The sequence below is a fragment of the Solea senegalensis genome, linkage group LG5, assembly GCF_019176455.1.
Source record: "Solea senegalensis isolate Sse05_10M linkage group LG5, IFAPA_SoseM_1, whole genome shotgun sequence".
Classification (NCBI taxonomy): domain Eukaryota; kingdom Metazoa; phylum Chordata; class Actinopteri; order Pleuronectiformes; family Soleidae; genus Solea; species Solea senegalensis.
In genome coordinates, this window is record NC_058025.1 from 20228567 (window position 1) to 20255783 (window position 27217).

A 27217-nucleotide genomic window follows, 5' to 3' on the forward strand; every position below is an offset into this window, starting at 1 on the left:
TTATTTACCATATTTAACACACATACAAAATAACTCCACACACTTTATTTGTTTAGATGCATATGCAACAGTTTTTTAGAAATATGACCAAATCATTTAAAACCATGTGTAACGTAACTGCACAGTTCACCTGGTGCACTGGTGCAGTGCTCAACTGGTGTGTGCTATGTGATGACGTCGTCCATTACGTGATCACATGGTTACAAATCACTACAACACTTAAAACCATGTCATGTTATGTCTGGTACATTTTACAGTTAAAATGGAAGAGAGAGAAGAGAGATCATCCATTCATTAGTAAGACGCACAGTCTGTGTGTGTGTGTGTGTGTGTGTGTGTGTGATAATACCAGGACAGTGTAATGTGTGTAGCAGGGCGGGGCTGAAAGAGAGCATGCGCAGTAACCAGACACACACACACACACACACACAGCATCTTCTCGCTGATGACAAAGAGACTCTCTGGGGAGACGCGCCGCGCGCCACAGCGTCCTCTACGTCGTGCTGCTGCAGACAGAAACAGACAGACAGACAGATACAGGGAGATACAGAAAGACAGACGAGTATGTTTGTCTGACGCTGGGTGTAGATGTAGGATGCGCGGGGCGTTCAGCAGCATCAGCATCAGCACCAGCGGCAGCAGCATCTTCATCATCATCATCAGCAGCAGCAGCATCAGCAGCAGCTCGCGGTGATCGTCGGATCGGTGCCGAGAGGCGGAGCAGTGAGCAGCCGCAGCGGGACAGAGACAGACCGGAGACATGAGCTGCAACTGGGGAACCGAGTTGTGGGTACGTATGCTCACGCCTCATGCACGCGGCAACCACCGGGATCATAGTCCGGTAAAACACGGCCTCCTGCTTAGTGTGCCAGCAGCGGTGACCGGTTATTAACCGGTGCAGACCTGGTTACCAAGCGGCCTGTGTGTGTGTGTGTGTGTGTGTGTTTGTGAGAGTGAGTGAGCGAGAGGCCCTCGTGCTTCTCTCTGCTCTGCCATAGCAACACGGTGAGTGACGACAGCGGCTCGCGCTCTGCATCCTCCATGATGCTGGTGCTGCAGCGCGCGACCCGAGACAGACAGAGACCCCAGACCCAAATCTGAGTGTGAAATGTATTATGATAATAATAATAATAATGATGATACTAATAGTAATAATGGTAATAATGATGATTAAAAATGGCTTTCGATTATTAGACTGTACATTGATATTCAGTATGTTAACATCTAACATAAATGAGATTATACAAATAATGAATTTGGCAAATTAGGTATTTCATTTTATTGTATGTTGCGTTCATTCAAATAATTATACGACATACGTACATTTTAAAGAGGAGCACATGTCATACCAGTCTAATTTGTTTTAGATGACAGAATCAGACAATGCCTCTAAACACATTCAGCTTGAGTTAGTTTTTCCTTTTGGTCTTAAGATACTGAATATCAATGTACATACACAGTACTCAACTTGTTATAACAGATCTATTAAAGTGTCAAATGTTTATACAATAAAACAATAGTAATATTTGTATGCCAGCTTGATCCAAACAGTGATTTACAGATGGTTATTTGTGTTGTATTCCAGGACCAGTTTGATAATCTGGAGAAATACACCAGCTGGGGAATCGACTTCCTAGAGAGATACACCAAGTTTGTTAAAGAGAGAGCTGAAATTGAGATGAGCTATGCCAAACAAATCAGGTAAGTGTACAGTATGTTGCCTATACACTGCTCTGCCATGACCCCGACATGACCTGCATCACTTCTACATCAGTTCACAAAGAGATTCACAAGGTGTCATAAAAACAAAGACTTTAACCAAGATAAAATAATATAATAGATCATCTGACAGCTAGGCTTAGGATCGGGGTTAGAAGGCATGTCATAAGCGGCCACAGGCTGCACCCTTCTCTTATTTTCGGTCATTGACACAATATCAGTATCGGCCGATATTGGCTTTAAAATAAACACACCAAGATTTGCCGATATGATTAATGACTGTAACAGCAGACTAAATAGACTATAGGCTGTTACGTCCTTGACTTTAAAGTTGGCTTCCTGCAAATATTCAATGAAGAAAATGTATATCTACATCTGCTGTGACATGATTAATCAAAACATTGTGTTAATTTCACCACAGAAGAGACTAAATGACCTCTGCACTTGGGTGCAGGATAAAAACATATCAGTATCGGTTATTGGCCCAAACACTCCAGATATATCGGCGTATTGGATTTCATCAAAAAGTCCAATATCTTGCGTCCATACTAGTCTCCATGCATTAATATACAGAATGTCAGTTCAGTGTTGGTCATAATTATAGTGCTGCACAGCAGATTTGTTGAACCTCACCCATGGTGAGGCGATTCAGAAACATTAGCTTAAAATTACAGTTACCATAATAAATCATCGTGTCCTAAACAGAAATATTGTGTTTACACAAATAAAACATCACCAAAAAAGCAACACCTGCATTTTGGAACAGTAAAATAATCATAAAAACTCTAAGACACAAAACTATCCAAGATCAACAGACGGGACTGCTGCTGCATGCTATACAAAGTCACATTATATTCCACTAAACAATTTCATCTTCAGGTTTTAAGGAACATTTTTAAATGAGATTCACCACAAATCCATTTTCAAGCCAGGTTATCACTCTCACTCACTCATTATGATATGAAATCACCAACAGTGGCACTTCACTGTCGTCATTCACACCCATTACACATTTCTTGAGTTAGTTTTTAACAGTGCAATAGTTACCACTGGCAAAACATGGGAAACTGAATGTGCTCTTTGTTTAGTGAATAGTAAATAAATATTCTAATAGTATCCTGCCCACCAAGCTACAAAGTTATCTGGTTTTCCTTTCAGAAATCACCTTAAAGATGATGGAGCGAGTATTGATCAGTTATTCTGCATCCTCAGCAGATCTATTGGTCCTTTGCACAAAAGCCATTTTGACAGTTTTAAGTGGGATCATTTGATTATTTGGCACAGATGTGAATAATCACATTATGGATGACTGAGTTCCATTTAGCCCTTCAGTTTCAGGGTTAACGCTGCTTCACTGTCACACTTTCCTGACCTACATGAACCTGACGGATCAATCACTAATGAGATCAGTAACACGTGTACTCTTCCTGCTAAACATGGCAAATGGATGCTGTGCAATGTTTTATAAAATGAACAATGATAAATTCCTGACTAGAGATTATGTAGACGTCTTTGAGGTTTATGGTTTTGTCTGGGGCATATGTGGATCTGAAGAAAGGTCTCTAGAACCTAACCTGGCTCACTTTTCTCTGTGCCTGCCTGTCTCTCTGTCGGTCTTTCTGTCTGTCTGCAGGAACCTATCTAAGAAGTATCATCCCAAGAGAAGTAGAGAAGATGAGAGCAGGTCAGTCATCTTCATGTTTCTGTCTTTATATTAGTCATTTAAAGTGCAACTAAACCAATAGATATATGTGGGTATCAAGTAATGTTTTTGACTGAGCCAGGTGAAAATTGTCCCAGACTCCTCCCCCTTTTATAAAAACTGTGTTGCTTCCCTGCCTTTCTCTCTCCACCGCTTGGAGCACAGTGTGTGAGCCATTGAGAGAATTCCCCACAGCTGCAACTGATGTCAAACTCACTACCAGACCACGCCCCTCCCTCTCTCTGCTCCCAGCCCAATCTGTGTCACTTTTCAAAATCAGAAGTGGGGGTTGTTACAGATGTAGAGGTGTCTTTTTCAGGTGTTTGATGTGATGTCCCAGTTACACGTGACATACGATCGGTTGTTGCAGGTACACTTGGTGTTTGGCGTTTGCAGCGACTCTCCGTCAGCTGAATGAAGTTGCAGTTCAGAAAGAAGAACTTGCTGAAAACCTGAACACACAGATCGTCTGTGAGCTGACACGATACACTCAAGAGCTGAAGACCGAGAGGAAAACTGTGAGTAAACAGTCAAACAAAAGTCAAGCACGGCTGGTGGCAACAGTGAAACTTATTTCATCACCTGACACACATTAAATATAAACTTGAACTTGAACAAACAACAACAAAGTTATTATATTAAATGAATAAAAGAGTAGTAACTCATATGCTTTGATGAAGACTGATTAAACACAAGTATATTCAAGGCTGAAGAGTTTGTGTCCTTGTTGTAGCATTTCCAAGATGGCCGCCGTGCCCAGCAGCACATTGAAAGCTCGTGGAAACAGCTGGAGTCTGTGAGTGACACACACACACACACACACACTTTTTTTAATTGAGGTGTAATAAGGTTAAACATATGAAACACATTCATTTTGTTTTCTTGTTCAGAGTAAACGTCGCTTCGAGCGTGACTGCAAAGAGGCCGAACGAGCTCAACACATCTCTGACAGAATTGACCTTGACAACAAGACAGATGGAGAAAAGGTTTTTATCAATAAACATTTTGTGCATTCAAGACTATCGTGAAAAAGTGTGTTTTTCAATGCGTGTTACTCACACAATGGTGTGCGCTAGATCATGTGTGTGTACTTATTGTAAACGTAAACACAAGCACAACCTCTCTCCTGGGGCTTATGGTAGAGCCAACTATGTTCATAGTAAAGTGCCATCAAAAGCTTGAATCATGTGACACACATACTGTATTTTCAGAACTAACCAGATAGTATAATCCTCAGATAACATACACACAGATTACGTCACAACAACTGCAACTCTGTCCTCCATTTGTGACAAAGCATCGGGACATTGGAAGAATCTCAATGGCGAGGTCACACCAGTACCACACCAGTCCCATATGACTTTGAAATTTGTACTGACTTAATATGTAATGTTATTGCTCCCAAAAATGAATCATACATTCATTATGAATGCATTTAAAGCATCAGTGAAACAGCTGATACCACATGCTAATCTCAACTCCTGTCTTTCTCTCACCTGAATGCCTCTCAGCGCTGCTCTATGAAGGTAAGCCGCCTACTCACGTTAGTCGCACAGTCTCCGGCTACATTTGTTAAATCACTAATTAACTCATTATAACAAAATGTCTGGAAAGCGAAGCCAACACAGAAGTGTTGTCGAAGAAACCTAAATTATCTTTAATGGCCACAAGGGGGGCAAATCTGAGCCTATTTGTCATTTGGTTGTGAACATTTTCCCAAGGGGATTTTGGTCTCCTCCTCTCCTCAGTGCAGCATGATATTCATTCATTCACGAGGGATGTGGGGGACGCTAGTGCCAATCTCAGCTGACATAGAGCAAAAGGCAAGGTACCAGTCCATCACAGAGCCACATAGAGACAAACCACCATCCAATCTCATGCTTAAACCTACGGTCAATTCAAAGTGTCCTATTTGCCTAATCCCCAAATCTGCATGTGTTTGGACTGTGGGAGAAAACCCTCACACACATGTGGTACAGCATGATATTGTTTCTGTAAGTTCTGGTCCCATTCAGAGTCAACTAGACCATAAAGCTTGGCATGCTGTCAGATAGGTGCATGGTTGCTGGAGTAGGTGGGTGTGCAGTGGCCAAGCTTCCCAGTTAGATTCACCCCTGCTCTTCCTAATATGGTTGCCAAAGATCAAACCCAAGGCACTTCACACACACACACACACACACACACACACACACACACACACCAGTGAGTGACATCACAATAGATTGCTACATGGTGGAGTTTGTGGTGTTTGAGAAACTCACTGTCCTGTGTTTTCTTGTGTCTGCTGGTTTCAGGCTCGTCAGACAGCACAACAGAAACAACAAGCTGCCGAAGAGTCAAGGAAAGACTATGTGACCAGTTTAAACCAGTTTAACCAGGACCAGCACCAGCACTACCACACTCTGGTACCAGTTATATACCAGGTAATTGAGTGCTACTATATCCTGGCACTGGGTAAAGTACCACCTGCCCTATAGTCCTATAGACTGGAATAACATGTGTACTGTGTTTCACAGCGTATCCAGGACATGGAGGAGCGGCGCATCGAGAGAGTCTGTGAAGCGATGCGTTCGTCAGCAGAAGCTGAGAGGAAAATTCTTCCTGTCGTCAGTCGCTGCTTGGACGCCATGATGGATGCTGCAGAGAGCATCCAGCCCAGGATGGTGAGAAATCTGGCATAGTTCCGGAGAATCATGGACTAATGTGTGCCTCAGGGCATGTGCTTTACTTCGCTGGAACATTTGCACTGAATGCACATTGATTTTCGTGTTACTCTGCAGGAGTAACCGGTGACTACTATGCTAACTACATTCATAGTGGCTTGAATCAAGTGATACACACATACTTTCAGAAATGAGCGGGTATGACCAGGCTTCCTCGCTCAGTTTAAGTCAAGCCCTCTCCCTCTTTGGTTGATCTCGCTCATTTGCTCCAGGTCCACACAGACAAACGGTGCTCCTCCATTTCTGATTCAGCACTGGGACGCTCGGAGAAACTCAATTCTAATTGGCTGCTGTGACATCATGACTTTAGCTTGAGTTCAAATATTTAAACTGGAGTGACCAAAGAGAACGATGTGAATTTCACATCTGCTTGATCAGGCATGACATTTGCTACTACTTGGGTCTTTGCATTAACTTTGTATGGGATCTTCTTCTTTGTGTGAATTCAGTCTTTCTTTTTCCCCTTGGTTGCTGGACCTTAGATATATAGATGTATATGTACATTTAAATTCCCCAACTGAAGTCATCTGGACAACATTTAATGCTTTGACAGAAAAATGCTTCACCATCTTGAATTACCAGCTCCAGAACAAAAACATCGACCTTCATGTAAAACTCTGAAGAAAATCTCAAGTCTGTGATGAAACAAACATCTGCCTGAACACGTAACGGTTATAGGAAATTGAGTCTGTTTCTCTCAACATGAGGCTCGTTGGTCTAGGGGTATGATTCTCGCTTCGGGTGTGAGAGGTCCCGGGTTCAAATCCCGGACGAGCCCTGCACAGTAGTGGGATTGCACTAAAGTTTGTACAGTTTCCTCCGGGATTGATAAAATGATCTGTACTCAGGTGTAATCTAATGCAGAACTACCTGGCTTTTCGTTTTACAAAGATACAGTATCACTTTTTCCAAATGCCACCCTCCACCCCCTAGTCCACCCCCGACAGCTATCATACAACATGAATAAATACGTAAACAATAATTATAATAATAATAATACACAATAATAAAATAAATGTCAATACAAGTGTTGACATGACAGTGTGATGTCAGGAGTGTGTATCGTTGGTGAACAATTCATTTATCCTGTAGTGTCTTCAGTTTGTTTATATCATCAATCATAGGGTGATCCTCTGTAGATTGGGAGATTAAAATATAGATTTTTGAGATATGGACTTTCTGGTTTATGGGGATGTCCAGTCAATTATGGAGTTAGGAGAAATGTAGGAAAAATAAGCATGATTTAATTTAACAAAATTGCAGACCTGAAAGTACCGGAATAATTTAGTTTCTGGGAGGTTACATTTTACACACAGTTCACTAAAGCTAGCAAACATGTTGTTAATGTAAAGATCCCTTAATCTGACGTGGCCTGATTTCTGCCATAGAGAAGAGGCCTATCCCTAAGGGACTATCCTTGGAGTCCAAAAGCACATCTGAACTGGAGCCAGATTCTTAATGTAGAGACAACAATTGGGTTATATGCGTATAACTGAGTTGGTCGAATAGGCAATTTGATTGTGAGACGAGCCCAGAGTGAGGTGGTGGAGGGACAGGATTTGGCCAAAGAAAAAACAAAGGCAAACCATGTATGAGGCTCGTTGGTCTAGGGGTATGATTCTCGCTTCGGGTGTGAGAGGTCCCGGGTTCAAATCCCGGACGAGCCCTGCACAGCTGTAGGCCAGATGTGAGTAATTATTCTGATTAAAGAAATTTGGGTGACCATGACTAACTACCTCCATGAAAAGCAATTATACTTCGTAAACATGGAACAAGTGGCCTTTTAGAGGCATAGATGACACTGGGACATGATAATGTCAGATGTAACGCAGTGTGGGTATTTCTGTGTGTGTGTGTGTGTGTGTGTGCAGGACACCCGTCAGGTGGTGGAAGTGTATAAATCAGGCTTCGACCCTCCAGGCAATGTTGAGTTTGAAGATTACAGTGCCACAATGAGGAGGAGTATTTCAGAATCAAGTTACCTTGACAACCGGACAGAGGGGCGGAGACACAGCAGGAAGTTGTGGCCCTTTATACGAAAAAACAAGGTAGACAAACAGCATTCTTCAAACACGCCCGTGGTCTTCACTTGGCTTTACTGACCTAATCCATATATATCTATCTACCTGTCTATCTACCTGTCTATCTATCTCTCATTCTTCAGCTGTTGACCCTCCTCTCCTCCCCCCGACAGCCTCCCCCTCCGCCCCCAACCTCACCTTCACCTGGGGGTGTGGACAGCACTTCGCAATCCCCACCCCCTGCTTCAAGAGAACCAATCACACAGCGGCTTAATGACCTCATGTCCTCTGGCTCCAGAACCAGGAAGCAGTGTCTGCGCAACCTCAAGAGAGGGGTACGTATATATATATATATATATATATGACTTTAAATATATCTATTTATATTTATATACTTTATACCAGGAGTCTCAAACATGAATACATGGTGATAAACAGAAACAGCTAAAAGAAGCCGTTGGCAAAAGAGGCTCTTAAAATATGGCATATACTGTGTAAGTACTATATACTGTATGTATAAACTCCAAAGTGTCATTAATGTCTGTCGTTTCTTTTTTGCTACTCTGAGCAGCTGTCCCTCAAACTGGTCAGTATCTTAGCGGTCACAGGTGTGTTACCACGTGGTGTTTACAGTGATGTGTTATCCTAATGTGTTGTAATTCTGAATGTGCTGATACTGTTACAAGGGCTCCAGTCCTGCAGACTGTAGTCACCTGCCTCCAGAACAGAGGCGAAAGAAACTTCAGACGAGAATCAACAACATCAACCAGGAGATTCAAAGAGAGAGGGAGCAGAGGTAACACACACACACACGCACACACACACACACAGATGAATCACTGAGAAAACTTTCAAACTTGACCAAAAGAAAACACAATGATGTACAGTATGTGTTAAACGTATGTGTCTGCACTGGTTGTACTGCAGCTCTTTTACATTTGACCTCTGACACGTTTATCTCATTTTTATACACTTGACACCGTCTGATTCCTGCTGGAGTGTTTTTTGTTTTATAAAAAGAACCTGAACATGAGATGTTTGTTTGTGTTATTGTGTTACCGCATGAAAGCATGTTCTTCCACCTCTAGAAGTCAAGCCATAACTAGATAAAATCACTGGTGCAATTGGAGGCACATTGTGTCTATTATTTTGTGTTGAGTTTTGAATTTAACACTTGCTGTGTGTGTGTGTTTGTGTGTTTTAGAAATGCTCTGCTGAAGATGAGGGAGGTTTATGAACAAAGTCCTCAGATGGGCGATGCCAGCAGTGTGGAGCCTCGACTGGAGGAAGTGAAGCAGAGTCTGCAGAGACTGGAGGAGGAGCTGAGGAGGAACCAGGTTTATACCACAAATACTACATACAGTACACACTGTACACAGTCTGTACCCACACTATATCACTGTACTCACATCGTGCAGATTTCTATGGCGTTATATTTGGGCCACATTCTCGAAGGAACAATGCGAAGAATGTGGCCCAAATATAACGCCATAGATTTCTGGCAGATGTGAGTTTCTGTGTTAAACTGTATAACAATCATTATACCAAACATGTATGATAGCTTGTTTTATTGTGGCAGTGCACCGATCACTTCATACTTCATACACACTCTCATACATGATGAATGCCAGAGGAAACAGTTTGGTATATGGGAATCTACTACACACATAGGAAAAGCAAAGAGCAGAAAAAAAAGTCTTTTAAAGTAAGTTTAAGACTAAATATCTATAAAATAAAAAGAATAAAAACAGTGATAAATACAGATTAAATGTGAGAATACATGAAACAAACGTGTGAATGTAAAGTTGCCTGAAGTCAGTTACATTGTGATGTGTCTGAAGTGATTCTGCATTCAGCAGCTTAATAGCAGAAGAAATGACTAAGAGGAGCTGTTCGTCTTCCTGGAAGCGCTCATGTTAACATACCACCCAAAGTCACAGCAGTTTTTCTATTGGTTATTACACCAATATGTAGAAGCGCTTTACCTGAAATTATATTATTAATGCTAAAATATAGTTATTATTGTTGTTATTATCATTCAGAGCTCCGCTAGTCTACATGCCGATGTGTCCTTGGGCAAGACACTTAACCCCATGTTGCTCCTGACGTCTGTTGCCGGCAGTTTGTGAGCGGGTATGAAAGATGAGTGAATGAGATGCGCTGTATGAAAGTGTGAGTGAATGGGTGAATGGCAAAACTGTAGTGTAAAGCAGCTTGGAGTGGTCATCAAGACTAGAAAAGCTCTATATAAATACAGAGCATTTACTATTATTATTTCTACTACGATGTTAAATTATAGTTATTCACTTTGGTGCATTCCTGAACAGAAAAAAATAGATTTAGTGGTTGATTGTTATGCTTCTCAGAGAAGCTCAGTGAGATGGCTCTAATTTGGGCATAAACAGATGAATGAAGTTATTTGCCAAATAAATAACAGTTAATAACAGTTAACTGTTAATAACTGTTTTAAGTTTTTCAAAGATTTCTAAAGTATTTATGTCGTCTCATGACAGGTTGTCTAATAAATGTGTTAAGCACTGTACATGTTTTTATTTATTATAAGCATGTATGTGATTAGGTGCAGTATACTGATTAAAGAACGTTTTAGTACAAGTTAGTGTACATGTTAATGTACACGTATGCACAAACATCAACGTACACGTTAGTGTGTATGTTGTTAGTGTGTATGTTAATGCATATACATATTAACATATTATCTGAAAGTGTGTGTAAGTAATCTGTGCTCACGTTCATGTCAGCTTGAATGCTAACACGAGTGTCTGTCTGTTACTGTAGACATGGTTGTCAGAGGTGGACAGCAGACTGTCTGATCACAGCACCAGAAGACAGAGTGGAGGTTGTGGGTTAAATTCCCAGGCGACAACACCAGGCAGCAGCAGCCTGAAACAGCTGGACAATCGCAGTCCTGCCAGTAGAGAGAGGTGCTCTACTAAATATTTCTGAATTTCTATTTCTGTCAAGGAGAGTATGTTGATGAAGGTTTTTTGGAATGTGGATTATGGCTTAAAAGCACAGTATGTAATCACTGCTGCAGTCTCTCTCTCAACCAAAACATCAAGACAATAACTAGTATGATAATGAGTGACTTATCCTCTCGTTCTTTGCTTTGTATTCCAGATTAGTTTCTTTTTGTTTTTTTAAACATTTTGTAAGTTGCATACCATCATATACGTTTGACACTGATTGACTTCCCCTCCCTGACTCTCTCTCTGATCACTACTGAAGAGCAGTGAAAGCTGAGAGCCGGATTTCCGCTTTTGTCGTGTGTGTCACAAACACAACTCGTCCATTTCAAAGTAAAAGCACTGTAATGTTTCTGTTCCCTGTTTCAATCATTTTTTGAGAATTTTATTGTGAAATATTTGCAGGAAAAGTAAATCCATGGATTTGCAGTTCTGGCGTTTTATTGAGTACAGATGAGGATTTATAGCATTTTAAAGTTTGTTGTTTATGGAGATTTTAAAAGCCAAACCCTTTGTATCAGCATGTCTACAAAGCAGATGACAGAATGGATTTCTATGGATTTAAAGCATATTGGAAATATTTTGGCTAATCTAAGTGCACTACTCAAAAATGCAGAAAAGTGTATATTATATCTTTAACGAAGAAAATATTATGAATTTGCAGATGATCCATGATATGGACACTTTCTGACAGGTTATTATGACTTTCTCAGGTATTCATTGTATGTAGACTGTGAACAGTCTTCTCTAACTGTGTTTTTCTCAGTCCTGACGGCAGCTACACCGAGGACCACAATGCTGAGCTTCACTTTAAGTCTCGCAGTTCAGAGTTTGATGAAGACTTTGATGACGAAGAGCCCTTGCCAAGTATTGGCACCTGCAAGTCTCTTTACCCATTTCAAGGTATTTTAAGGTTGTTTTTTATGTACAGATATACAGTGAGGTCCTCAGGGGTCACAGAGGAGGACTGTTGGTATCCCTGCAATAGTATACTGATTCAGTATGACTTTTCCTTATATTGTAAACATTTAGTTGCAGATCTGTGATTGTCTGTAATCTCTGTTGCCAAAACACTGCACACCCAAAATGATTTGACCATGTCACTGAATCTTTGCAGGTCAGAATGAAGGTACTCTATCCATGGTGGAGGGAGAACTGCTTTCTGTGGTGGAAGAAGATAAAGGAGACGGTTGGACCAGAGTGCGGAGGAACCTGGAGGAGGAAGGATATGTCCCCACTTCTTACATCAAAGTCTTCCTGGACAGCAGCGCCAAAGGTGCCAAGACGTATATATGACATTCACATAGTGTGTAAACTACCTCTGTATATGACCTTCATCTGACATTTAAATGACCTCCATATATGACCTACTTAACACCTTTACATGACCTTTAAATGACCTCTTACACAACCACTTCTGTATATGAATCAAATCTGACTCAAACATGACTTTTCAGTGACCTCCATATATGACGTATATCTGATGTTGCCATGACTTTTTTTATTGACGTCTACAAACACTAAAATCATGTGACCCCATCCCACCACATGATCTCTGACCTCTGAATGTCAACACATTGGTTGCTATGGTTATAGCAGCATGTCTTGTCTATTTGCTCTGCCTGTCTCTGTGCTGAATATCTGAGGTCTGTACTCGAAGCCCCTCTATTATATCCACACCGTGTCTTCATTGTCTACAGCCAACCACACGTTTACCAAGAGGTCACATGGTGTGTGTGTGTGTGTGCGCGCGCGCGCGTGTGTGAGTGTGTTCACACCATACGGAAGGCAATTTTTCACCTGGCGTCACAATATCATCTGTGTTTCAAAGTAATCACAACCTGTTACTGCTTGACTGACGATAATGGTTGAACTAACCAACAACAGTGTGAACACCACTTTGAATCAAGTAACACACGCACACACACACACACACACACTAGTTCCTGCTCTGACCTGTCCTGCTTTGCTCAGGCGTGCTAGCTTGGAGTCTGCACGTACACAACACCAGGACCATAGCAGACTGGTTGTTTGGCGTTCACCACCTTGTGTCAGGCAAAACTCACTCGAGCAAATAATGTGAATTCCCTGTTGTCATCGGATTAACACGATTCAAACCACTAGGCGCCACTGACAAGAAACCAACGTTTCCCTTGTGTTTTTGTATTGTTTTTGTATATAATCTCCTTGGGCAAAATGCTTGCATTGCATTCAGTGTGAACGCACCATTAGTGACAGTTTGTTTGTTACTCGCTAACTTTCACATGTGAAAACATCAACGACTCTTTCGAGCTTTAGTCAATGTCTGTGACATCGCTGCAGCCAACAGGAAATAATGACACGAAGAAGATGGATGGGGCCGCCCCCTTCCTTCAGGAACCCTCACATGATTCGTCCCAAGTGTGACTTCAAGAAATCTGATTGGCCAGTGGGCAAAGCTTTTATTGAGCCGCTCCGCAGCAGGTTATGTGTCCATCACTATGGTGATGGTTAAGTTACCACGGAAAATCACCGCGGTAACTTATTAAGTAGTGAACAGCTGTTATAACTCATAAAAAAAATGGGTTTAAACCTGCAGTAAACTGGATAACCACAGATTGTGCATCTGTAGACTACGAGTGTCTTTTATCAGGCTCCACCTCCTTAAAAAGGCATAGATTTTATTATGTGAGCGTTTTGTAAAGTGTCTAAAAGTTTTCCTTGTGTCTCTGCTGAGAGCCTTAGGTCGAGTTGGCAGAGCCAAAACTGACACACAGCTTCTGGATTTATGTAGTCTGATTGGAAGCTTATGTTTGTGGGATCAGTATCAATAATCAGTATCATTGATATCAGGCTACTGTAGAATGAATCTGTTTATTCACAGACTGACTGATGTGCTGTCAGTCACTAACAGACAGTCAGTGAATATGTCAAACATCTGTACACCTGATTTTCAGCTATTGTTAAATAAGTGATTATTATGAATTATGAGCAGTATGATCAGAACCCTAACCATGACCTCCTGTCTCACTCTATGGCCTCTAACATACCTGTCTCTCTCTCTACCTGTTTGTCTATATCTTGTAGGCTTTGTGCAGAGTAGTCGTCTAGTCTAGCGCAGTAACCGACCAACGAGGACATCTCGCCACAGGAAGTGATGTAAAGGAAAGAGCTCAGAGGAAGTGCGGTAACAGCTTTTCATTGGACAGTTTAACTCCTCAGATATTTTGACCAATCAGCTGACAGACTGTTGTCGATTCGTGACAAGCAAAAATAAATGAATCAGATATTAGACAGGTCCCAAAGTGAAGTTTAGATGTTAAAAAATGATCAGCAGAAATCGGATGGCGAGTTTAACTTTATCAAACTGATCAGTAAATGTAACCAAAACTGACTTAATTACACTCTATAATATATAAATGAGGTTTCTGTGGTTTTGACCTGTTTTCAACCAGAAACTAGTCCTGAAAAGTTTCAGATTGGGTTATTGGTTATCACTCATCAGTCTCTGTTATTTAATATGTTTCTGTTTTGTTTTTATCACACTGACTCTGGATCTGTTGTAATTTGACTCACTTTCTGAATTGTGAAATGCTTATACACATACATTTAAAGAAAGTGATATAGACAACACTGAAAAATGTCAGAATTAATAGATGATCTGTATCAGTTTGTGGGATGCTTCAAAGGAAACACTGCTCATTCACTTAAGCCATGTTTCCACTGAGTAGAACAGTTCGGTACGGTTTTTATTTGTTTTTATGTTTCCATTAGGAATGGTACCAAAACACTAATGTCTTGTTGAGACAAACAGCCACAAATCAAGCAGGAAAAAAAGCAGCTGCTGGATGTCCTCCGTTGTTGTCCATTGTGTCGCATTCAATGTTGTTGTTTGTTGTCGTCGCTACATAGTAAATGTTCTGTTCTCAGTCAAAACGCAAGCCTGAGCCAGGGCTTTACTGTTTTAAACCGTACCGTACTGTACCAAACCGAACTGTACCATAATGGAAACACGGCTTTTGAATGGGGCAGAATTAGAGCTGCAACTAACGATTATTTTCATAATCGATTCATCTGTCGATTATTTTCTCGATTAATCGCTTGGTCCGTAAAATATCAGAAAACCTTAAAAAATGTTGATCGGTGTTTGTCAAACCTGGAAATGATGATGTTCTCAAATGAAAATACTCACATTTAAGAAGTTGAAACAATTGGAAATCTTGTTTTAATCATGAAAAAAGCTTCAAACTGATGAATCGATTATCAAAATAGTTGTCGATTCATTTAGTAATCGATTAATAATCGATTCATCGTTTCAGCTCCAGGCAGAATGTGCCAAGTGACATTGTGAATGAGTTGCTTTGCTTTGCTTGCCTTATGTGCTGCATGGGTCACTTTGATTGGCTGACAAGGTGCTTGCCTATTAAATGACATTCATGCGTTAAAACTCCAACACAACACGGTCCTCACAAGCTCTTGAACAAGGCCGTGCTCCTTGATGCCAGCATTTGTGTCAGACAGCGCGCTCCCAACAATGGCGGCTACCACAACATTACCTCTGTCCAGCATAATAGTGATGCGTATGTGTGTGAGTGCAGGATTATTTCTTTAACCGTTTTGTCGTGATCATCAAGTCATTAAATGTAGGTGAAGAAAATGTGTAAATAATAATAAAATTAGAAAAAATAATAATAAAAAAGCACGAGTAGGTGCCCGGGCCCTAAAATTTTTGAAAACGTAAATCTTTCATATTGTGTGCCCTGAATTAAAAATGTCTTTTTGTGCTTGAAGCATTTATAAAGTGAAACTTTTCTGTAAATGAATGCATTTGTTTTTCAGATTCACTGACAAACTGATCTGAGATGAGATTTTAACAAACTTCATGAACAAAATGGAAACATATAAACATTTAAACAATGGCAAGTCTTCATGGGATTTTAAGGAACATTCTAAAATAGGTGATGTCATTGTTTGCTTCAGGTGCGCTGTGACATCACTGTGGGTGAGACTGATGTCAGGTTACAGTGTAAAGACTTTCAATCAAACATGACGAGTTTGTAAATATAAACTGTAGCTGCACAGGCGTACACCTACCCTCTGTAAAACTGCTGATATTAACCCCACCCATCTGATTTAATCAGCCCATATTAGCTCCACCCACTGCTTCTTGATCTATGATCATGTTGATTGATTGTGTGAAATGTGAACCTTTTTTATTTTAGAGTTAGCTATTGATCAGTTATTTATCACAGTTTTTTTTTAATTGAGATGTGGGATAGCTCTTGCTCTTTACAACTTCCTGTATGTTAAACTTTCAAAATAAAGTACATTCTAAATCAGACACGTGTCAGTTGTCCTCATTGAAATTTGTTTACACACTGAACATACGTAATTAACTGTCTTTTTTTAATCAAAATTGTAGTTTTTGTCATTATATATACAGTATAATGCAGTCACAATACACCCAACAAAATAATTAATACATATATATTTAAAAACAAAGAAATTATCTCTTCAATAAATCCAACTAATTGGATTTGATATACATTTAGAAACTGAATTACAAAACATCAAAACAAAAACAACAAAAAATCCCTGCATTGTACCACTTTACATTTTATTTTTATGTTGTGCTATTTTGATTTGTAATTTTTCCACTACACATTCACTACACTATGTATTTTTTTGGACACATTAATTCTTGCTTTGGCTTTGAAAATAAAATGTTACTTAATAAAATAAAAACCACACAAGTATGCCTGTAAACTGAACATTTATTGTCAGCTTTTTATTTTATTGCTATTGTCATGTTCTGCTAAACTTCAGCTCCTCAGTGTAGCACTTCCTGTTTTATTTTGAAGTTCCATTACATGGCCAAGTTAATGTATGATTTGACATCCTGCCTCCCACTTGCTTCTCATGTGCTCATTGGTTCTCTGAGTGAGTGGATACAAGGAAACACACACAGGAGGAGTCGCTGGGCATTAGGGTAAGCATTGTGTGTCTCCATGGTAACACTTGTGTTGTCAGTACCATGGTAACGCTTGTGTTTTTCTCAGTCAGTCATGGAGGAGCAGAGAGTTCAAACCTGCGATTTTTACAGGACAGATCCAAATCTTCCGTTCAGATTTAACAACCCAGACTGTTTTCATGGTTACAGGTAATGTGTGATTAGTTATAATAGTCATCAAGTTATATATGAGTTAAGTGAGTCAAGCTGAATCAGCAAGGGTGTTAAGTTAAAGTCTATTAGTACTTCTATAACAGAAGTACAGTATATAATGTCCCAGTCTTGTGTGTTGCACTCACATTATAATGTATATTTGTTGTTGATGTCAAATGTGTTCACGTGGATCAGGAGCTACAGTTTGTCTTGGTTATGGAAGAGCTGATAAAAGACATGTTTGTGATATTAGTATCGGTAATGGATCGCTAAAAATGGTTAGTTTTAAACTGAAATACTGGCTCCACTGATAACAATGGTGCAGTCCCATGGTTCTCAAACTGTGGTACGAGAACCACTGGTGTAGTCAGTTGAAATTGAATAGCCTACACCCCCTAGCCTTGCATATCTTACATATTATTCTACTAATCGTTCAATACAAATCTTATTTATTCCCTGCTCTTTTAACCAGGAAAACATCTTGTGATTGAGAACCAAGGGATAAAAATATTACTGATTAACATGTTTGATCCTTTTCCTGTTCCAGTCAGACAAATAACAACCCGTTATATCGAACAACCAACCAAACCTATGGCAGCAAGAAACCAACTGTTCATGAGATACAGGTGAGACTTGGAGCCTTATTGTGCAGATTTATTATAATTGATGAAGTCGCCATGACAACTGTGTGTTCTCAGACGCAGTACAGAGGGATGTCCCGTAAGTTTTCACAAGCGATGCTGAGGAGTGGGATGTATTGCGATCATGGCTTCAACACGTCTGCGGACAGCAGCAGAGTGACGGCTCCCATGGCAACCCAGACCAAAAAATCCAACCTCCATTATTTACATCACCATATCAACCAAAACAAAGACCAGGCTGAAAACAAGTAAGCCGCCTATGTCTAAATGAAGAGCTAAAAGTGACTACAATAAAAATAAATAGTTACGGGTTTTAACCAACTTTTAACCAAATCAAATAATAATAAGGATGAATTTAGATGTAAGTTTGTTAACTGGAGCAGAATAAAACCTTTTGAGAATTGTTTTTTTTCATGTCTCTTTAATCTCAATATGAGAGTATCAGTACACCATTTTAAATGTTAATAAAACGGAATAGGTTTATTCAGTCCTGGATAATAGAGTCAAATGTTTTCAATGTTTTGAACTGTGAAGACAGGATTGTTTTATTTTGTTGATCACCTCTTACTGGATTGAACTGTAGATTTTAGAAGAATCTAAAATCGAATCCTTCTTTTTGTTCTGATGATCAAACTCTCTTTTGTTAAACTTCAAGCTGTGATGATTAATTATAGATGTGAAAGTGACACATTCATTAAACTGCAGCGACAATTACAGTAGTGTGACTGACGCTTTCTTTGTGTTAACAGTTGGTTGTTATTTTATCTTTTTTCTCTTAATATTTGACATGAAGAATGAGTGCAACAGGAAATCAAGGTTCAGGGAAGTAAGAGATCAGAGCTACTTCATAAAGCCCACTGCTCCTAATTCTAGGATGGGTCAAATGCAGAGAGAAATAATTTCCCTAAGGGGATTAACAAAGTATAAGATTTAGATAATGATTGTGGTGTTTAGGGAGCAATTGGGGTTGGGTACTTTGCTCAGGGGTATCCCAGCCCTTTTGACCTGGTGGGGACTTGAACTATTGACCCTCCAGTTACAAGCCAAGTTCCCGTTCCACTTGGCAACGGGCTGCCCTGAGTTATTAATTCATTAGTATTATTATTGTTATTATTATTATTGCTAATAATAATAATAATAATAATAATAATAATAATAATGATATATACTCCAATGTTGATTAGTTTATTCAAATGTTTTTTTCCCCACAAACCAAAGATTGTACATGTACGCCCATGGAACGGCAAAGAAACCAGAAAATACAACTAAGCTGAAAATGCCTAACTTACATACTGATTAATCAATAGTAGTTAATTAATTTAGTTATGAATCAATAATCCATTAATCATTGCAGCCCAAAACAAACATCTTCAAAAAAAGCACATGTTTCACAAAACAATACATTTTAAAACCAACATATTGTACTGATAAATAATACTGACCAGCTGATTTCAGGTGAAACAACAAATAAACAGGACAAAAAAGGTTGACTAATTTAAACAAGGACACATGTGAAAACTCATGTTTTCATGTTCTTCATGGTCTCACATCAGGTCAGTAATAGGAAATACACAGAAACAAAAGTTAAAGACTTTCATGTCTATACTTAATCATGTCACTCTGAACCGTTTAAAACCTCAAGCAATGCAACAAGATTCTTGAAGTGGTGCTTCACTGACTGGAATCTCCCACTTGGACAAGGGATGGAGGCCTTGAAAGGGTGTAGACAAATTTATCATTTTAAATTTGATTCATTATTGTACAAGTTAATGTTGAAATATCAAACCTGGGTCACTGCAAATGGCCCCGGTGCCCCGTGCCCTACAGGGAGCCAGCGCTACCAACTGAACCATCTGAAGCCCCCAAATGTGTGTATGTTTGATGTATATTTTTAACCCTGCTGAGGACCATCTGTCCCCCCCTCTCTCTCTCTCTCTCTCTCTGTTTCCATGACAACCAAAGACGGAAAATGATTAATTCAAAAGATGTTTTCTATCCTCTGAATCTTGTTTCTTTTTTTAACTGTTTCTCCTTAAGATTTAAATGTTTCTTTGACACAATCACCTAATATGCCATGTACACAGTTCTATCTCTCTCTCTCTCACACACACACACGCACACGCACATTTATATACTCTAACATGACTGTTTTTTTTCTGTGTTGGTATTAAAGTAGAACATTTATATCTTTGTTTCAGTGCTTTTGAAACAGACACTAATATTCCACAAAAGAACCAAATTTATTGCCTCAGGCCAAATGGCTTCCTGCAGACACACACACACACACACACAGAGCGAGAGAGAGAGAGAGAGAGAGAGATAGAGAGAGGGAAAGAGAATGCAAAAAAACACCCCCTCTTTCAGCACTATGGACAGCTCCTCCTCTTCCTGCTGCTCAGATCTGTTCACCAGCCAGGCTGTGACATCATTACACACACACACACCAGAAGGAGGTGGAGGATCTTGTTTCCACTCGGGTGATTTTTGGCGTGTCAGAGAAGGAGGAGGAGGGAAACATACATAACGCAACAAATAACCAGGTTAACAACCAGCCTTACAACCACGTTGATAACCAGGCTAACCAGCAACTGAACCTGCAGGTTAACAGAGAAAACCAGGAGGCTGTGGATGTTTGTTGTTTGAGGAGATGAACCAGATGGAGTCTGAAGAAAATCTGCTCCATGTTTCTCTGCTGCTGCTGCTCTTTGGATCACAATTCACCCTGGTAACGTTATTCTATTCTATTCTATTCTATTCTATTCTATTCTATTCTATTCTTTAGTCACAGACAGTGTGAAACCTCTGTCTCTGTCAGATACCTAGCAAATTTGATTCACTGGAATATATTTTCACGTTTGATAAAAAACTTGATATATGGAACACGTTTTGATGTAATATTAATTGTGGCTAAACAACCGCACTCACATCGCTGAGCTCCTATTAGGATAGAAAACATATGTCTGAATTTGTACATGAAGATTCAATTAAAGCATTATTGCTTTAACATTAAGAAAATGTATAAAAAGGACTGGAATATTAAGGATTTTTTAAAAAGAAATCTTGAAACTGTTCCTTAAATAACAATAAAAAGGAATGCATAGTACAACATAAATAAATCAGTGTGTGATACAGTCTGTAGAGGGCGGCCACCACAAACCACACTGCACAAACCACTTCCTGGTGTTGGAGACATTTCTGGTATGTTGTTCAGACCAGTATGTTGTTCAGACTCTGAGGCACATTCACAGTCTCAGATTTTCTGCCCTTGATTCTGAATCTCTGCACATGAACCAAACTTTGATGGCAATGTATAAAAAGAAAGAAAGAAAATGAGTCTGAATGTTGTGAAAATGAGTCATTTACATTTATCATTTTAGCCCTTGCTATCTTTCTGTGCGCTCAGGCACTAAGCAGTTGACATCATCAAAGTCTGTGGGGCTTAGGGTTGTGATTGTGACATCCTGTGTCACAGGTGGGTCCAGCAGCACCTGAGGAAGGCTGGCAGGTGTACAGCTCAGCTCAGGACACTGAAGGTCGGTGTGTTTGCACCGTGGTCGCTCCTCAGCCAACAGTTTGCTCCAGAGATGCTCGAACCAAACAGCTCAGACATCTGCTTGAAAGGGTATGAAATACTACTCCCGCTGAGAACTGCACTGCGGATACTACTACTGATCACAGTGCTATCTACAGCAGTACTCTGGAGTCTCAGAACAACATCATTGAGTTGAGTGATTGTGTTGTTTTCCAGGTGCAGAACATGAGTCAGTCTATCGAGGTGTTGGACCAGCGCACTCAGAAAGATCTGCTGTTTGTGGAGAAAATGGAAGTTCAGCTGAAAGATCTGGAGAACAAGTTCAAACTGGTGGAGGATGGACATGAAACCAACATCGCCAGACAGTTCAAGGTACCTCCCCCACCTCATCAGGATAGAGATTAAAGGTCCAGCATGTAAGACATCAACATCTCTGTCCATCTCTGTATGAAATGTAAAATGAAGCTCTCCTGTCGGCTCATTCAGGAAGACTACCCTGTTGCAATCATAATCTCATTCAAATACTTTTACACTTTCATCTCCTCATCTTCAAATCAACGTCAAGTGGAAAAAACAAGTCATTATCCATCAGAGAGGTATATGTCTGTCTGTATTACTAAATCATTAAACACTACATTATGAACATTTTCAGTCAATAAAAGAATATCAGAATATGTTAGTGATGTTCACATTCTGTTTAAAATAATAATAATAATAATAATCATATTTAAACTAAAAACTGAACCAGTGTCACTTTTTTGCCAAGTTGCATATTTAGATTATCCTTATTTCCAACATGAATGATTTCAACTTCAATCACACGGTCCATTTTATTTGGTGTTGTGTTTTTATGCTGTCCTTCAGGACACAAGTCAGTGAATATAACTAAACATGAGTGAAACATGTTTACATTTTCCACTAGATATTCTTCTTGTTGAACAATAAAAAAACTAGAAACAAACATTGGATTCTGGCGAGAACAGGTACCTGTCACATAACACAGCCTTTGGATTATTCTGGGCCATAATAATGAATTGGAAGATTAACATAAACAGAATAAACTGGCGTCTCATGAGAAGTAACATAAAAAAAAAGAAAAAAAGAAAAGTGCCTGTACTCAATATATATATATATATATATATATATATATATATATATATATATACATATATATAAAAGCGTGAGGGACAGTATCGGCTCACCTCAAGCATTACAACAAATAATTCCGTTTCTCCTGATAGTAATGTTAACTATATAAATGTTTGGATCTCTAAAGTCAACAGATGTCTGTAGTTTGTTTTTGAAAACGTTTATTTTATATGTTGAAACCTTTTTCATATCCTCTTTCATATCCAATAATGTGAATGATTACCTGGTATAACTGTCTGTAGGCCCGTTTCATACTTTCCTTGTCCATGTGTGTGTAGTTGTCCATGAGGATCTGTGTGACATACATTTCATCACCTGCCTTTTTTTGTCGTGGATTAAGGTGAGCTAGTAGGGTCACTGCTGGGGCAGTTAACAGCTACCTTAAATTGATCCCTTCTCTAATGTCACCTGCTGGTTCGTCTCTCTTTTTTGGTGGCATCATGTCTACAAAAGAGAAAACGAGTAGACATGGACTAAATTACGTGTGTGTTAAGAAGTGCAGGTGAGAGTTGAAGGCAAACAGATTTGCCTGTGTGCTTAAGGTATGGACTCACGGCCCTAAAAACTCACTGCTGCTATCAGAACAGCACATCATCGTCTCTGTGACTCAGAGTGAGATTTCTGCTGGCCTGTGATGCGTTCACTGATGCTCACATGATCCGCCCGCTCTCGTCTCACAGCATTCGCACACACACACATATACACATTGGTGGAACAATCTGTCCCCACCGTCCACACGCAAACCTTCACCCTTGCTCCCTGTAACACCTTGCAGTCCAGTTGGTGGCATGATCTTGTTTTGGTCAAATGAAACAACAAAGAAAGAATATGAACATGGAAACATGCTTAAGGTTATATACATACATGTATGTACAACTATAACATCCAAAGAAAGCAAACTCTTACGGAGAAAATGCTGCTACTGGAATGGAATATAAGGAGTAAACATCCATGGAAAGCTAGACAGATTATTAGGAACAGAACCACAGGCATGCACACACGAGAGACATGGATCTGGCCATTAACTGAACTCACCCTGCCCATGCTCTCACAGCTCATGACTTTAGAGTCTTTACAACAAGATGGACAGGTGTACACTACTGAAGCAGAGAAGTTAGCCAGCGAGTAACAGAAAACTGCAGACAAGAACTTCCAGTGTGTTGAGGGTTGTTCACAATGCAATAAAGCTTGAGCCATCGTTGCTCTTCTGTCTCTCTGTCTGTGTGTGTCTCTCTCAGTCCATCAAAGCAAAAATGGAGGAGTTACGTCCTCTGATCCCGGTTCTCGAAGCCTACAAGGCCGATGCTCTGCTGGTCCAACAGTTTAAGGAGGAGGTAGCAAATGTGACAGAGCTGCTGGGGTCACTGCAGGAACAAATGGGAGGACTGGATTACCAGGAGCTCCACAGTCGAGTGATGACTCTGGAGGACCGACTGAAGGCGTGCATGCAGAGGCTGGGTGAGTAAACGACGTATTAGAAACTTAACTCAGTTCACCTGAAGAAATCCCAGCTGCGTTTGTCAATGTGTGAGTCTTTATGTTTCAGCCTGTGGGAAGCTGACAGGAATTTCTGAGCCAATCACCATCAAATCGTCTGGATCCAGATTTGGATCATGGATGACTGACCCACTGGCTCCGACTGGAGACAACAGAGTGAGTCGCAACGACATAACATCAATAGCAGCAAATGATGTGAAGGAAAAAACTGACAATGAAGACGGATGAGAAGTTGAACAGCCTTTAGTGAAGCAACGTTTTATTTTGAAGATGCGAGTTACATAGTGCCTCCTTGCACAAGGTCAAAGGTCAGGACAGTTGGACATGGTTATTGGGATCTTTGGATAACTGCCAATGTTTTTGCCTGTTAAGACAAACTGAAATCAGTCGGAAGCTCTTTAACCAGGAACCATTATGTAACATGCTTTGCAGTTCTCTGCATCCATGTAAGGACAAGACAGGGAGATCTCGGGGAGTCATGTTGACCTGAGTGCTGGTTCCATTTGGATTCCAGACGGGGTATGAAAATATAAAGCAGAAGATTAGAGGGAGAGGATAAATAAGAAATGTAACAGTACTTCATCGCACTGTGTAACTGTGACTCACCAAAGGCTGTTTCACTTCACATCCGCAGAGTTCTGGCAAACGCCCTCACCAGCAGAGAGGCTTTAAGTCAACAATGTGTGTTGTATACAGTATACATCAACCTACTCACATATTTTTTTATGGAGCACAATTAACAGCAACAAAAGTAAATCACAAATGATTTTTAGATCACATTTTTCATTATTGATTTGGTTTCTGCCCCCACAGGTTTGGTATATGGATGGTTACCATAACAACCGCTTTGTAAGGGAATATCAGTCAGTGTACGACTTCATGTCGACTGACAACTTCACCTCTCACCGTCTGCCTCACCCTTGGTCCGGCACTGGTCAGGTTGTTTATAATGGCTCCATTTACTACAACAAGTTCCAGAGTCACACCATCATCAAGTTTGACCTCAGCACATCACTCATCAGTCGCTCTCGGCAGCTCGACTTTGCTGGCTATAACAACATGTACCATTACTCCTGGGGGGGCCACTCAGATATTGACCTCATGGTAGATGAGGGCGGGCTCTGGGCTGTTTATGCGACCAATCAGAATGCTGGAAATATTGTCCTAAGTCAGTTAAACCCAAACACTCTGCAGATCATCCGCAGCTGGACCACCAACCACCCTAAACGCAGCGCTGGCGAGGCGTTCATGATCTGTGGAACCCTGTATGTTACTAATGGGTATTCAGGTGGAACCAAAGTGCACTACGCATACTCCACCAACTCCTCCACGTACGAGTACATCGACATCCCCCTGACAAATAAATACAGTCACCTGTCCATGCTTGACTACAACCCTCGAGAGAGGGCCCTGTACGCCTGGAACAATGGCCACCAAGTCCTTTATAATGTTACACTTTATCACATTATACAGTAAAACTTCAACAAAAAACAACCCCCATAATATCCCCTATAATATTACATGCAGCCACGTTGTACGGTACAATTAAAGCACAATGCAGTATTGTTGCAAACTTGCCCTCCTAGAAAAATACCCTCCCACAAATCTAAACTACAGTCTTAGTTGTGTGTGTTTTTTTTTTTTTTTACACGTTTCCAAAAACAAATTAAGTTTACATTTCAGTGTATCAACGTGATAATGTCACTAGTGATTTTGGCAATTATAAATCAGATTATAACCATTAGGTTTAGGGACTTAAAGCATCTGGCTAAGGCTAAGATAAAATAACATTTTTTCTCAGTTAAGTTGGTGTGCTGTTTGGTGGATGATTAAAATACACTGAAATGTCCTATGTGGCAGATGTCTCATGGACATCTTGCTCTCCATAGAAACACATCCGAATGTCTTCATAAGCCAGTAACTACCCACCACAAATATTCCTACATTTGGTTTTGTTTTGGTCTCACATCTTGTGATGAATGTCTCACAGACGTGTCACCGACTCAACATCCTCCCGGTGAGAATTTGCCTCAAAAACCTGTGAATTATACGTCACAATTGGTTATATGCCAAAAACAAAGATAATCTGGGAGTAAATATGTTCCTTATGAAATGTAATTCTAGAGTGCAGTTTAGCTGTGTGGGAATGTCATTTCTCGGAGACAGAATTGATCTTTGAGTTAAGTCCTCGGATTGTGATCAGCCATAGACATGAACTCAAAGACTTGAAGCTGAGCAGTCCAACAAAAAAAGAAAATCACTGTCCAAATTCACAGTCCATGTCTGTCTGATTTACTCGTTTTAGGTGATCAGTTCAGGAGCAGAGATGCTGCTCTGAGTCAATGCACTCAATATTGTGCACAAAGGTTGTAAATTCCCTGTTATGAGTAGGCACTTTTAATTGGAATACCCCATGAAGTCATGGATTCATTCAAACTGAATTCATGAATTCATTCAGACGGCTGTTCTGAGCCTCTGGTGTGAAAAGTTTCTTCTTTTTCTTCTTCGCTCTTTTTGTGTCTCATATGTCATCGGTTCAATTTTACACATGTTCAATAAACATGTAAACTTTTAAGACAGTAATCAGACAGACCCGGAGGTGTAAGAAGTTGGATTTGTTCTCTGTTGTGTCAGACCCTGACCCTAACCCTGACCCTAACCCTGACCCTGACCCTAACCCTGACCCTGACCCAAGTCTTTAAGAGATGTCAGGCTAAATTCATCCTCCACATGCCTCTGGCCTGGGGTGTGTTCCCATGTGTTGGACTGTTAACTTAGATCTTTGATGTCTTTTTTAAGAAAAATACTAAAAATGCTATAAATTTAGAACTTGTTCGCCTGATATTTTAATGATAACAACTTACACTTTTGACACAGATGAACTTGACACAACTGTACGGAAGCGCATTGCACTCACTCATGGTTTGTTTTTCTGAGTTATTATTTTTTGGTCTGTTTTTCGAAGTAATTTTTTTCTGATTTACTGAATACATCTTTTTCTGAGTTTAGAGCACATTTGAAACAATAAACACATTAATTCCTTTATCGAGAGTTCAACATTTATAACAACATGGACAGCTTGTTTAGGTTAATCAAGTTGGAGGTTC

General features: G+C 40.0%; 3 protein-coding genes and 2 non-coding genes across 8 annotated transcripts; all 5 read left to right on the forward strand.

Annotated features, from left to right (window-relative positions):
• The first annotated feature begins 346 nt into the window (after nt 1-346).
• LOC122769741 (formin-binding protein 1-like) lies at nt 347-14402 on the forward strand. Of its 4 annotated transcripts, none has more exons than XM_044026534.1 (18): nt 347-790; nt 1586-1701; nt 3353-3403; nt 3792-3939; nt 4155-4217; nt 4312-4407; nt 4921-4947; nt 5716-5844; nt 5938-6084; nt 8016-8192; nt 8309-8500; nt 8737-8751; nt 8852-8961; nt 9370-9502; nt 10962-11107; nt 11916-12052; nt 12267-12425; nt 14216-14402. In XM_044026534.1, the coding sequence occupies exons 1-18, from the start codon at nt 761-763 to the stop codon at nt 14242-14244; spliced, it is 1905 nt and encodes a 634-aa protein (XP_043882469.1). In that variant the 5' UTR covers nt 347-760; the 3' UTR covers nt 14245-14402. The 4 variants fall into 4 exon arrangements, with proteins under 4 accessions (XP_043882469.1, XP_043882472.1, XP_043882470.1 ...); XM_044026537.1 differs by having other exon boundaries at nt 348-790; nt 8339-8500; XM_044026535.1 differs by having other exon boundaries at nt 348-790; nt 4933-4947.
• On the forward strand, nt 6851-6922 carry trnap-cgg. Its single transcript has one exon. It is a non-coding gene; the product is annotated as a tRNA-Pro (tRNA).
• Nucleotides 7740-7811, forward strand: trnap-cgg. The gene has a single exon. It is a non-coding gene; the product is annotated as a tRNA-Pro (tRNA).
• A 2747-nt stretch (nt 14403-17149) lies between the features above and the next one.
• On the forward strand, nt 17150-18646 carry lg5h9orf116 (linkage group 5 C9orf116 homolog). The gene is made up of 3 exons (XM_044026736.1): nt 17150-17288; nt 17839-17917; nt 17990-18646. The coding sequence occupies exons 1-3, from the start codon at nt 17194-17196 to the stop codon at nt 18182-18184; spliced, it is 369 nt and encodes a 122-aa protein (XP_043882671.1). The 5' UTR covers nt 17150-17193; the 3' UTR covers nt 18185-18646.
• A 1733-nt stretch (nt 18647-20379) lies between these two features.
• On the forward strand, nt 20380-26702 carry LOC122770053 (noelin-like). Its single transcript, XM_044027016.1, has 6 exons — nt 20380-20657; nt 21405-21554; nt 21681-21836; nt 23852-24071; nt 24160-24266; nt 24924-26702. The coding sequence occupies exons 1-6, from the start codon at nt 20580-20582 to the stop codon at nt 25584-25586; spliced, it is 1374 nt and encodes a 457-aa protein (XP_043882951.1). The 5' UTR covers nt 20380-20579; the 3' UTR covers nt 25587-26702.
• Nucleotides 26703-27217: the final 515 nt, after the last annotated feature.